Source organism: Lutra lutra, chromosome 3 (genome assembly GCF_902655055.1).
Source record: "Lutra lutra chromosome 3, mLutLut1.2, whole genome shotgun sequence".
Lineage (NCBI taxonomy): Eukaryota > Metazoa > Chordata > Mammalia > Carnivora > Mustelidae > Lutra > Lutra lutra.
In genome coordinates, this window is record NC_062280.1 from 32,258,209 (window position 1) to 32,270,591 (window position 12,383).

The following is a 12,383-nucleotide window of genomic DNA, read 5'->3' on the forward strand; positions in this document are numbered from 1 at the left end:
CGTGTTAGTTATATATGTACATTCTTAATGGTTCCTTAATCTTTATTTACCCGCATAAATAAGTTACCTGTCTAGAACCCCGCCGAACTGAAACTTCTCTGTCCCCCCAGTCCTGGACAAACTCTGTCTCTCTTTGTAGGTGCTGTTCCAACTTTTAATTTTCGTTGGCCATTTACTTTCGTAGGACTTAAACATTTAACCTCATGGTTAGGAAGGATTTTTTTTTTTTTGTCTTCAAATATATTTATTCATGGATATTGCAACTGGGTTTTAGTGGCAATGCTCTTATTCACCTGATTGATTTCAGCATATCCCTCTCTCCTGAACCGCGGAGCACTTGCTGGTTTTGCCTCAACGCCCCGGTGGGTTTTATTGCGAAGCCCTGGGGACTCTTAAATGACCCTTCAGTAATTATTACGCACTTGAAGCCCCTACGTCCCGTTCCGGTGCTATCAACAATCAAATCCAGCCCCAAAATAAACATACGATTTCAAGCATTAATTAGAAAATCTGCATGTTTTCAATAAGGCTAGAAAGTAAACATGCCCCAGCCAACCAAACAAAACAAATAAGCAAAAAAGAAAAACCTACAAGACCCGAATTCTGGTGGTTTGTTTTCTTTCTTTCTTTTTCTCTTTCTTTCTTTCCCATCCCAACAGAAAAATCGCTACCGCTATGTCCTTGAAAAGAACGCAACGTGGTGTTTTAATTTGATTGAAGTTTTGATATTTCCAATACACTTTTAAATGGGTGCTATTTCCTTTTTGAGTAACCTAAGGGCTTCAGAAAACAAAAAATTCGCTCAAAAGACTAGAGGCCGACATTGGGGTCAAATTTGGGATTCTGACAAATGGACTTGGAGAGTGGGCTGTCCACTTTAATAAAGGTTCCGTCCGATGCCACAAACCTAAGATCTTATACCCCATGATTTCAGTCTGTGGGAAAGTTTCTTCCCCCCACCCCACCCCACCCCCGCCTCCCCCGCTTTGCCTCGCGCCAAAATGTCCTTCCTTGCTAAGTCGGGGGGAAGAAACGGCATTCCGTTCCTTTCGACTTCAGTAGCTCCCGCTAATGATAAAGTGCTCCTTTCGTGATTCCATTGGAAATGAAATAGTTCGAGGGCCTTTAAATTTTTTCCGCGTTTTTAGTTGCTTTCTCTTATGTCCCGCTGAAAAGCTGACGTCGTCCTAGATATTTCAAGAAAAGCTCACAAGTTTACAAACAAAACGGGACTCGAGCAAAACTTTTGTCACTTTTACTTTCTCAAATTAAAAAAAAAAAAAAAAAAAGACCTGCTTTTCCTAAGTGTCAAATAGGAAGCGAGAGATTCGAACGGAGTATAAGCCTGAAACGACCTATGGTTGGGGGCTCTTAGCCTCATCTTTGAAATCGTTGCAACCCTCCCACGCTCACTAGTGATTTTTAAAGGAGGAAAGCAAAGTCCTATGAAAGTGTATCTCCAGCCCCAGTCAAAACATCAATTGGGCAATCTGGCCTCTCTACCCCTGCACTCCCGAGCTGCCACTTCAAAGCCGCGGCAACAAGTCAGTAATTGTAACGTTGCATCTAAATATTTAAGCGAGAGTCTTGCCGTCGCGTGTCCCATTTACAGTCCTCATCTGTCCTCTAATTCCATTACGGCACAAAGCAAAAATGTTTCCCAAAACTCACAAACAGGAAAAGCGTCACCCTTCTGGGGGACGAGGAGAAGGAGGAGGAGGAGAAGGAGGAGGAGGAAGAGATGAAGGAGCAGTTTCTATTGATTAGTCACTGCTTTTGTGTTAAGGGCTTTCTTTAAAATAAGAAAAAAAAATGGGGGGAGGTTGCAGAAATTTCACTAATGTGAGCCTCAGGCAAGAGAGAAAAAAAAAAAAAAGGAGAAGGAGAGGGGGGAGGCGGGCTGTGTCTAGATGAAAGTGAGAAGGACATAAAGGAGGCAATTGAGTCGGCTGCAGCCCGGCGAGCTAAGCTTCGAGCCGGCCCGAGCGCAGGGGAGGGGGCGGCGCGGCGCGGCGCTTTGGCGCAGGGCGCAGGAGTGGGGGCCGACCCATTGTGGCGGCGCCCGCGGGCCCGCTCGGCCGCTCTGGGGGAGGAACAGAGGCGCCCATTGAGTGGCCGCAGAGGAGGCTGTACCCACGGCCCCCGATGCTGCGACCGGGGCTTGGCTCCACCGACTGCGCCTGTTCCGATCTCGGTGCTGGCCTGAGGCCCGGGACCAGGCGCTGGCGGTGGGTGGGTGGGGGGCGCTTTGCTGTCCCCGGCCTCCCAACCTTCTCATTCCACCCGGGCAAAGGAGCTGGAAGGATGGACCCAGGAGGGGTGCACAGCGTCTAGTGCGCGCCAGGGCACAGGGGCCTGAGCGCGCCGAGTCTGCACGCTGAGCAGCTCTTGGATTGGGCAAGGGACAAGGGGAAGTGAGAAGGTAAAAGGGGTCACCTGGGAGAAAGGCCAAACACTGGACAGAAAAATGAGAGCAGCTCTGACATCTTTCAGGGTGCTTCTCTTCCTGTGTCCTAGAGTCTGACAGGCAGGAAGATGTCCCCCCGGAAAGCCAGTCTTAACACCCCCTTTCCTTCCAACTCCCCCGCCCCCAGGAAGCTGGAACCTCTAGAAGGGAGCGTCTGGACCTGCTCAGGGCACCCAAAGGTCCTTTCTCAGCCAGCCTCCTCCTTCTGGGCTAGGGAGCTCGGGTGGCTTTCTCAACAGTCGTTCTATTTTACAGGTGGAACAGCCACTGACTTTTGGTGCCCAAACAACAGGGGTAATTTTTTGAGGTTTCTAGACTTCCCTTTAAACTACCCTTCACTCTGTTCCTTCTCCTTGCCCCTCTTGCCCTCCAGGGCTTATCTGGAAAGGGAGCTAGAGCCGCTTAAAGAGAGGGACACTGCCTCTTCTCTGACAACCCCAAATTAAATTAGGCTTCAGCCTCTGTGGAGTGTGTGTGTTTTCAGCAGTACAGCCCCCGCTGCGGAGAATACTCTGATTTTAAAAATGGTAGCAATTGCCCTTGAATGGCAGCCGGCCCAGCTAGACGGCCCAAAGACTAGAAACATTTTGTAGGTGAAATAGCCACTTTTTCCACGCTGGAGAGTCCATAAAACTTCCTGGCGCAGCAGCTATTGGAGCTCATTGAATAATTCATCCCTCATTGCAAGCCCGTAATGTCTATTCTCGGCCCTTTGTGGAGCTGTTTTCTCTTCTTTTCTCCTTGAATTATAAAAAGGTTGCCTTCCTTTGTTCACATCAAGCTGCTGCGAGCTGGAGCTTTGTCTGGGCCGAGCTAAAGTGTGAGTTTCAATGGACTCTCCAGGCTTTGTCTCCCAAGTTCATCTCCAAGTGTAGATTGTGTAGAGAAGGCCTTCTTTGTAAAAGCTGGAAAAGTTGTACAAATGTTTGACCAGCTCATTTGGGGCGTTTTGTCTCCTGGGCCTCGGTTGCCTGTGCTGAGAGGGAGCGGCCAGTCTGCCGCCAGGCGCCTCCAGCAACAAGAAGCCAAACTGTGCTACCCCCACGCTGCTTCTTGAACCTCTCTGATAGCTCTGGGCTTCCTGCCCCTCTGCCCACAGGGGCCCGTTGGGTTTGGGATTGGCTTGTTTCTCTCCTTCCTCCCTCCCCAGTACCCCTCTGCTGCATCTAAGCCTGGAATAAAAGCTGGGGTGTCTCCTGAGAGACTAGAGCAGAAAAGCACCGCTTCCGAAGGAGGGGCTTAGGCTAAGACCCTGTGAGTCCCCTGCTTTTAAGGAAAGCAACAGCCTATATATTTCCCTGCCCAGCGAGCCTTGGTTTTTGGTGTCTTTTCCTGATTGCCTGTGTGTCCCAGAACATCGACACTTCTGTTGATCCCTGAAATCAGCTGTTTGAGTTTGTCACATCTAAATCTAAGTGTCTCTTCAAGGTTGTGGACAGATTTTGCCTTGGCTGCTGCCATCCACCTGGGCTGGGCAATGAAAGCAAAAGGTGTGACCAGCTTTCTACCTACAGTCCTACCCTGGAGAACCTGCTGAGGGTACAAACCCAGCTGGTCACAGTGGGTGTCCAAGCCCACCTGAGGAGCCTCCTACCCTTCCAGGACAAGTCAAAACTCAACACAACCCACCTAAGTCCCGGGCCCTGAAGGGGCCAACTCAGGGTGTGGCAGGGGTGCCAGGCGCCTCCTGACCCTCTGCGACTTTGAAGAGGTGTGACCATCCCCAAGGCCAAAACTGCAGAGTGGAAAACTGCTGCAGGGATCCCTTTCCAGTTCAACTTCCACAGGTTGGCTTTCCTTTTGGGAAGAGGGATACACCTTTAGATTCCCCAGACCATGTGTGGCGGGTATAAGGGAAGTAGGCTGCACTTATGGCTCCAAAGGAGAGACTTTTTCTTGAAGATGACAGGTCACAGCTAACAAGGAGCAGGTGGCTTACACCTTCGGATGAAGACAGGGGACCAACACCACAGCTCCAAGAACCCACATCTTAAGCTGATTTTCCTTCCTAGACACACACACACACACACACACAGAAATCAAACCCCATCGCATTTGAAAACCAATTTAAAGCATAAAACAACCATCTTACATATATATATATATATGCATGATGTACTCTGTACGTATTTATAAGGCAGTCAAGGTGGTGCAACTCTGGGGCCACACTGCCCCCAAAGAGTTTTGAGTCCTCCTCTCCCCTCCCCTCCTCTAATGATGGGAACCTATCTAGAGATCTGGGCCTTCCCTTAGGACGCAAAAGTTCCCTCAATCTCCAGAGGCTCACTGTCCCCAGCCCCTCAAGAGCTCCGAGACGTCCGGCCCCGTACACCTGAGGGCAAGAGGGTTGCCTTGCACCAAAACGCAGTTCGCAGTTCTAGACTCTGAGCGGCTGAGGCTGGTACAGAAGAAAGACTTGTAAGTAGAAAAGAAAGATAAGAGATTTTTGTTTTAGCTTCAAGTACGCCTCTAGTCTTTCACTTGAATGCTCTTTCCCGAGTGCAGTGGATACGAGCGAAAAGGGACCTTGACCCGAGCCGGGGCCGGCCCGCGCGCTCGGGCCCGCGACGTCAGAGCGCGGGTGCCGCCGAGGCGCGGGCCCTGAGCGCGCCACTCAAGCGCGCCGCCGCTTACCTCGCTCGCTCAGGATGCCATCGATGCTGTGTTTCGCCTTCTTCTCGCTCTCCTCGGCCTCCTTCCTGTCCAGGTCAGCCTCCTCTTCTTCGCCTTTCCCGAATTTACTCCTCAGGATGCGGCTGATGGAACTCACTGGGGACAGGAGGAGGGTGGGAGCGCGGACGACTGAGCCTTGCCAGGCCGTGCAGGAAGGAGCCTCGAATCCCCAGCCCAGACCCTAGAGCGGCTGCCCTGCACAATTGGCCTGTCTCCTCCTGCATCTTGGGGCATCCTCGACCTTCTATCACCCCTTCAACCTCCCGCTCTAACACCTGCCCCCACCCCAAAATCCTCACCTCCAAGTTAGATCCGAGAGAACTGCCGTCTCTGTCCCTCTCGTCCCGGCGGAAAGCATTTCCCTTTTTCACTCTATAGACGGGGCTCTAGATCTCGACTCCAAGAGATTTCTCCAGCCAGCCCACCCAGCATCCCCTACCGCCACCTGGGTATTGGGCCTCCGCGGTTGGCGTTAAGGGAGGAAGAACCACAGAGGGCCCGTCCCCTGCAATTCAGCTTTTTTTGAGGCTATAAAGGGTTTAAATTTCAACTGCAGAATCGTTTCCTATTGTAAAAAATCAAAAGAAAATGCACTCTCCCCCATTTATTTTTTCCAGATTCCAGTCTGGTAAACAAATCCATACTCTTGAAATATCTCGTTCTTGCAGGGGGGAAAGGGAGTTTCCTTTTAATTAAAAACAAACTCTCCCGCGCGCCCTCGCGCTCGCCCCTGCGTTTGTCCCTCTTCTCCCTCCGCCTTCCCCCCGGATGCCCGGGGCGCCGGATGGTCCCTGGGACTCTCGGGAAAATCCGGACCGTTGCTGAAGCCTTCCCTCCTTTGCGCACAAGGGAAAGCCTCGGCTGGCGCAGCCCCATCTCCCTTCGGCTGGGGTTACCAAAACATTTGTTTCTCTTTAAAAGGGAACATCAATATTAATAAACGCCTGGTCTCCGCCTCGCGTTTCCTGCCTTTGCCTCCTCGACAGAATTCCTCTTTGGGGAGCCCTTGGCGGTCTCTCAGCCCCAGGACTAGCAGCTCAGCCCCCTCTCGGTAAAACACCGCGAGCGCGTCTGGCTCGTGAATATTTCAGGGCCCTGGGAGGGGCTGCCTCCCGATCGCCCAGATCGATCTTCGGGGGGTATTGTGGCTCGGATGACCCGCCTGGGGAATAGCGTCTGAGGGCCTTGCCTCAGGAAGACGTTAATGGGCCTGGTACCTGAGGGCACAGTGTTTCGATCACAGACAGCGTCCTTAAGTAATTTGTCTCGAATTTCCCAGCTGAACATGCCCGGGTTCTCTCTTTTGTATTCCTCAATTTTCTTCTCCACGTCAGGCGTTGTCACCTGCTTTAAGAGAGAGGCAGGCAGGCGTTGGTACCCAGTACTCTGGGCCAAATGTGGGGGCCCTATGGCTTCCAGACCCAGCGGGATGCTCTTTCCTGCACCCCCAGGGGAAGGCCCCTTGTCAGCAAAAGGACCCCAACTCTCTGAAGAAGTTCATTTTCAGGAAGGAGTAGAAGTGAGATCGCCCGACACCTGGGGGACCCTCATACTCCCTAGGTAAGCTTAGACAATCAGGATAAATTAAGAAGACTCATAACATCTTGGGGGTGGTGAAGGGTATACTTTCCGATCCCTGAAACTAAAGAAAGTCAACTCCTTACACAGAAACAACATGAAAACGAAACTAAAAAGGGGGAATGTTTGAAAGAGAAGCAAAAAATCAAGTGAGATCTGCAACTTGTACTTCTCCCAAAAAAGCACAAGATTTTGGCTAAATTGAAGAACAGAATTAAATGCAAAAGCTAATTATATAGGCTTTAAAAAAAGGAATCAAATATGGATAACAAATATGGATAATTTGAGAGAGTAGCTATTTTCTTTTCTTTTCTTTCTTTCTTTTTTTTTTTTTTTCAATAAAAGTAGTTCCCAGAGATTCTTGGAGAGTTTGCAAGGGGATCTGGGGCGGGGGGAAGATGGGGAGCACGGCATTTGGAAGTCTTCAGTTTACCAGAACCCTCCTTTTGATTCTGCCCTGTGGCAACTAGGAAATTATACTGGATTTTCCCCATGTCCAGAAGAAAAGACAGACCCTGTGTAATCCCCTCCTACTGAGCCTTAGCCAGTGTGACTCTTTCATTTTTTAAAAGGAACCAAAATATTTTGAGGATAGTACCAAACTGCTTTTTAAATGCCAAGTCATCTTCTCCTTACAAAGGAAACAAATCACCCTGGCTTTTGACTCCCTGAAGACAATTTGGACAGGAGGAGATTGGGGACAGAGGGTGGGAGAGAAAGCCAAAAGCAGCTCCTTAGATTAGGTTTGGCAAGGGCAGTGCAGTGGGTGGGAGCTGGGGAGACTCTTGGGGAAGAAACCAGCAACAGGTGGGCACATCCAACTGCGTGTTTTAGGTGTCTGCCTATTAAAATAATTTGGTGAGTATACTAGGGTTCCGACACATTTTTAACAATGCTTTATGTCCTTTGCAAAAAGGCTGGAGTTTTCCCTTAGCATTCATGGAGGAACAGCGGCCCAGTCAGCAACGGAGTCCTCCCACCCCCACCATACACAAGCATAGACGCACATACACCCCAAAGGACCCTTCCCGGTCTTGAAAAATAACTCCTTAGAAAGCCCCAGATGACAGTCCTTGCCCCCTGCCCAATGTTCCCTAAGGCGGGAGACCACAGACCCGGAGGCCTCCAGGCCCAGGCCCCCACGCTCACCTTGGGCTTGCTGCCGCCAATGGCACCAGGACGGATGGACCCAGTCTCCTGGTACCTGCACAGGATCTTAGAGACGCAGCCGTGGGACACACGCAACTGGCGGGAGATGACACAGGGCCGGATTCCGTGGTGGGCCATCTCTACAATCTTGTGGCGGATGTGGTTGGGTAGCGGCCTGCCGTTGATAAACACGCCACCAAGCTGGTTGACACGGCCCTGGCCGAGGGGAGTAGACACTGGGCGCAAAAGGCAAAAAGAGAGGCAGAGAGAAAGTCATTTTCAGAGAACAGAGAGCAGCCTGGAAAATGAGCCCACATAATTTCGCACTCTTTTGGGCAATCAGTAAGTCACAGTCAGAGCGCTGAAATTGTTCGACACCCAGCTACCACCCCCAGATCCTTTTCCAATCACATCTGTTCAAATTATGAAGCAATTCCGGGGCACATAATCTTGTGTGAAGGGACCAACAATGGCAAAATAACTTGCCTCAGAGAAACTGTCTTCCTTTTGGGCCCAGAGAATCTGGCAACTTTGGGAGGTGGGGAGACCCTGCGGTCAGTATCTTGAGGTTTGCTCAAGAAACAGAGTCCTGGCAGAGAGAAAAGTTGACCCAGACGCTGGCCTTCTGGACCTCCACTCACACCAAACCATGCTCCATTGGAACCGCTCCCTTTCTAAGGGACTTGGAGGAAATGACAGCCATTGGGTTTCTGGCTAAGACTGCAGAAGTCAAAGGTCAAAGAGGGTCCTAAAAAGAGGCTTCAGGTGGCAGCGTGTGTCACCTGTTACACCTTGAGATGGAGCCCACAGGTGGGTCTGCTCACAGACCCCCTCACCTCCATTCATGGTCTGGGATGACATTTTACTCTAGACCCAGCCTAAAGGGCCGTGGCTGGATCAAAATCCCCTTCAGGCACTCCAGCCCCGCAAACTCTCCAGAAGCACTCAGGCTTGCAAGTCTTCCTGCCTTAGGAGTCACTTCCAGATGACCAAAAGGCAGTTTCCCAAAAGGTTTATGGAAACTTCAAGATGCCACTTGAGATGAATGGAACTCTAATTAATTAGTCAATTAATACTAAAAATTCCCAGCACAATGCCATGGAATGTCTGCCCCTACACTTTGCATTGGTAAGAAAAGTCTTTCGGAACTAACAAGAGCTTAGCAAATATGGGAACTGCCGGGACCATTTTGAGATGCTTTGGGTTGGACAAAATGCGGAGAAGTTGCTTTCTGGTGCTCAGGAGCTGGTTCATCCCTTCCCCACCGCGGCATTTCCAAAACAGCAGGAGAAAGTGGACCCGCCTGGAACAGGCCTGGCCGTCAGGCTCCGCAAAGGTTTGCCCAAAGAACTGCGCTCTGTTTGCAGGGAGAAAATCGAGTGGAGATCTCGACCAACTGTTAGCTTCTGGGGTAGGGGTGCCCAGCGGATGGGCTCCCTGGGCACGCCAAAGAAGCCAGTGGAAACCCTGGGTAGAGTGGAGCAGCCCGGCTACGGCCCTGGGCTCCGGACGGCGCCGAGGCCCTCCCTTACCTTCCAGAGGGAAGCCGCTGCGCGGGTAGTTCTGCCCCGGGCCTGGCCGCATCATCCTGGGCACAGTTCCGGCCAGCGTGGTCATCCTGGGGGCAGCTTCGCTTGGAAATTATATCCAGGTGAAGGCGAAATAGAAAGGCAAGCGCGGCTCTTGGCGACCCTCGGAAACTCCCCGGAGCGTGGAGAGCCCCTCCCCAAAAAGGCTGGAGAGAGAGGGAGGGACGCGGGGACGAAGACTGCTAGTCCAGAGCGAGGCTCGCGAAGGAACCGGGGAAAGGGGCGGGTAGGGAGGCCCCAGAGTCCAGGATCGCGAGCCCAGGGCGGAAAAGTTTGGTGCGAGTCTGAGCGAGTGGCCCTGAGTCTGGGGGCGCTGGGGAGGGGGCTCCGAGCGCCGCGCCGAGCGAGGGAGGGGGGGGTGGGGGCGGGAGCGCGGCCGGCCTGAGTCTCCTCCCGTCGTGACACCGAGTGCAGGGATCCGGGCTCGGGAGCATTTATTAGTTCTTTCACCCAAAGCTTGGTCAGGAGCCCTGAGCTGCGATTGGCCGACGGGGAGACCGTCCCGGGTGGCGGAGACACGCGCTGATTGGGCGACAGCGACCACTTTCTCTTCCCATCCGCGGCGGTGCCAAGGCCTTGGCCGGCCCGGCGAGGGACCCACGCTGCGCCCCTTCCCCGGAAGAGAAGGGCAGACCCGTGGAAACCGGGAGAGACAGCCCGAGGGAGATAGCAGCTGCAGAGAGAAGAGGAGTCCCTATTTCTCTTTCTCACTCTACGTGTGTCACTCTCTCCCTCATTTAAACCATGTCTTTGTCTCTGTCTCTGTGCGTATCTCTGTGTCTTTCTCTGTCTCTGATTCTATTCCTCTCGTCCCATCTCCTTGTCTGTGTCTCTATTTTTCTACCTGTGACTTTTTTCTCTCTCATTTTTCTTGGTTTACTACCACGGGAGGGGGCGCAATTCCAATGAGAAGGCACTGGGAGGGCCCGGACGTGTGCAGCCTGCCTTCCTCTGGTCAATGCCCCTTTGGCCTAGGTTTGTTGTAGGGGTCCTCCCGGTGGGGTTCCTCCCAGGAGGAGTCCAGGGTGTGCTGATAAGTTCCTTTGTCTTCTCAGTCTGGGAGCTGGAGTCGTGAGTGTGAAGCTTAGGCAGCCGTGGGAGGCCCTAGGACTCAAGCGTTGAAGTCTGGGGAGGGGAGGGAGAAGAAAACTGTCTCCTCTTGATTGAAAAATCCACTCTGGGAAGCCGCAGCTCTAAATCTCGAGGTGTAGGTCCCCAATGCCACAGCAGAGATGTGTCTATATGTTAAAGTTTTGCCCGGCTGCAGCGTTTGTTCTCAGGAATTTATTATGGTATTCAGACTAAACTGCTGGAAAAATAAAAGGAGCGAAGTCTTGGCTAGGAGCTGAAGTGTCCCCAGCAGGATATGACGCCAGGAGTGTTGTAAAGACTGTCTGTCCTTAGAGAAGGTACCATTGTGCATAGCCTTTTATTTATAACTTGGTAAGTGCCAGAGAACTCGCCTCCTTTACACCCCCGAGTGCCAGCCCCGCGCTCTGCACTGCGCTTTATTCGCTCCAGTCCTATTCAGGGACTGTCAGTCCGGGACTGCGAGGTATTCAGGGCCTTAATCAATCAAAAGGATGAGAATCAGGCAGGTTTTCCCCTTTGAAATAAAGGAACAATGACTTCTGGGCTTCAAGTACCTACCCCCTTTTCCTTTTACGATTTTTAAATTTTTCCTGTGCCGGAGTTCTCCATTTCTCCACCTCTCTCTCTCTCTCTCTCTCTCTCTCTCTCTCTCTCTCTCTCTCAGCTTCCCATCCCCCAACTCCTTTGACAGTTTTTTGAGAACTCGGACCCCAACCCCACTTCCCCACCCCCTAATTAAGGCAAACACAGAAGGGAAGATGGACCGGGTGGGGGTAGCCGGGAGCGAGCGTATAGCCGTTCAGGCCTCCTGGAGTTGGTCCTTTAAAAATCCACTCGCAAGTGGGAAAAGCAGGCAGCTTTCGGCTGGGCTTCGACACGGAAAGGTTGACTGACCTCCGGAGCAGCCGTGACAGGCCTCTAGAACCACGGGAAAAGTCTGGACATCTCCTCACCCGCCCAAGAGGGGAGGGCCCACGTGCATTCACAGTACAAAGGAGAGACGCAGCTTAGAATGAAGCCCTATTTAACCTGATTTTACGTAAAACGATTCAATTTGCCAAGGGAGAAAACTTTCTCAGTTCCCTTCTGCAAACTTGGTGGTAACCAAAGTCTGCCAAACCACTTCTCAGGGACTGCATCTCGGGAGCTAGAATTTTTTTCAAGTTTTCCATCTTTAGAAGGTTGAGTGGAGCAGACAGGGCATTTTCTAGGGGCAGCTGTAGTTGGGAGAGGGAGGTACCCAAAGTGTATTTTCAGAGGACAAATGCAGACTCAACTCCCCGCTGGAAAGACCCCAGAAACATCCAGGACTGAGTCTTATTTGCTTCTGAGCGGAGGGCTCCATCGCCAAACCCTGTCGGCGGTGACCCGGAGCTCCTCTCGCCTGAGCTGGCAGATCCCGGAAGGGACGCGCTTGCCGCGGTCTCCTTCTCCCGGGTTGCGCGTTCAGTCACGGTGAGCAGCAGGGCCAGGGAGGTCCCGGAACGGCAGTACTGCGGCTTGAACTGGATCTGGAGTACCCACGGGAGCCAGTCCAGTACAAGCATCCTTAACACGACCACCATTTGCTCCTAAAATGTACAAATAGAGACCACGAGGGTGTGTGTGGGATTTGGAGGCCTGAAGCTCCAGGGTCTCTCCTTCTCGGCTTTACCCCTGCCGGGGCGCTCTGAGGTTTTTCTGCAGCCAGAGATCAGCTCGGCCCCTCTCCAGGCAGGCGGCAGTTAGAGGACCCCAGAGACCCAGGACAGAGTGAGAGGGCACCCTCATTCTCCCGGCGTTGGGCCAGTAGGGCTGCGGGGTCCCCTTTGGATCTGAAGACCTCGGGGAGTCCA

At 52.2% G+C, this 12,383-nt stretch overlaps 1 protein-coding gene across 3 annotated transcripts in view; it reads right to left on the reverse strand.

Moving 5' to 3' along the window:
* PAX3 (paired box 3) overlaps window positions 1-9,857 on the reverse strand; it is a 100,066-nt gene extending 90,209 nt beyond the window's left edge. For 2 of the 3 annotated variants that reach the window (XM_047723064.1, XM_047723066.1), the window contains exons 1-4: window positions 9,400-9,857; window positions 7,868-8,103; window positions 6,358-6,487; window positions 5,102-5,236 (exon numbers count right to left, since the gene is read on the reverse strand). In XM_047723064.1, the coding sequence (XP_047579020.1) occupies window positions 5,102-5,236; window positions 6,358-6,487; window positions 7,868-8,103; window positions 9,400-9,484 (586 nt within the window). In that variant the 5' untranslated portion in view covers window positions 9,485-9,857. The remainder of the gene's footprint in view (window positions 1-5,101; window positions 5,237-6,357; window positions 6,488-7,867; window positions 8,104-9,399) is intronic. The other variant, XM_047723065.1, reaches the window with a different exon arrangement.
* Window positions 9,858-12,383: the final 2,526 nt, after the last annotated feature.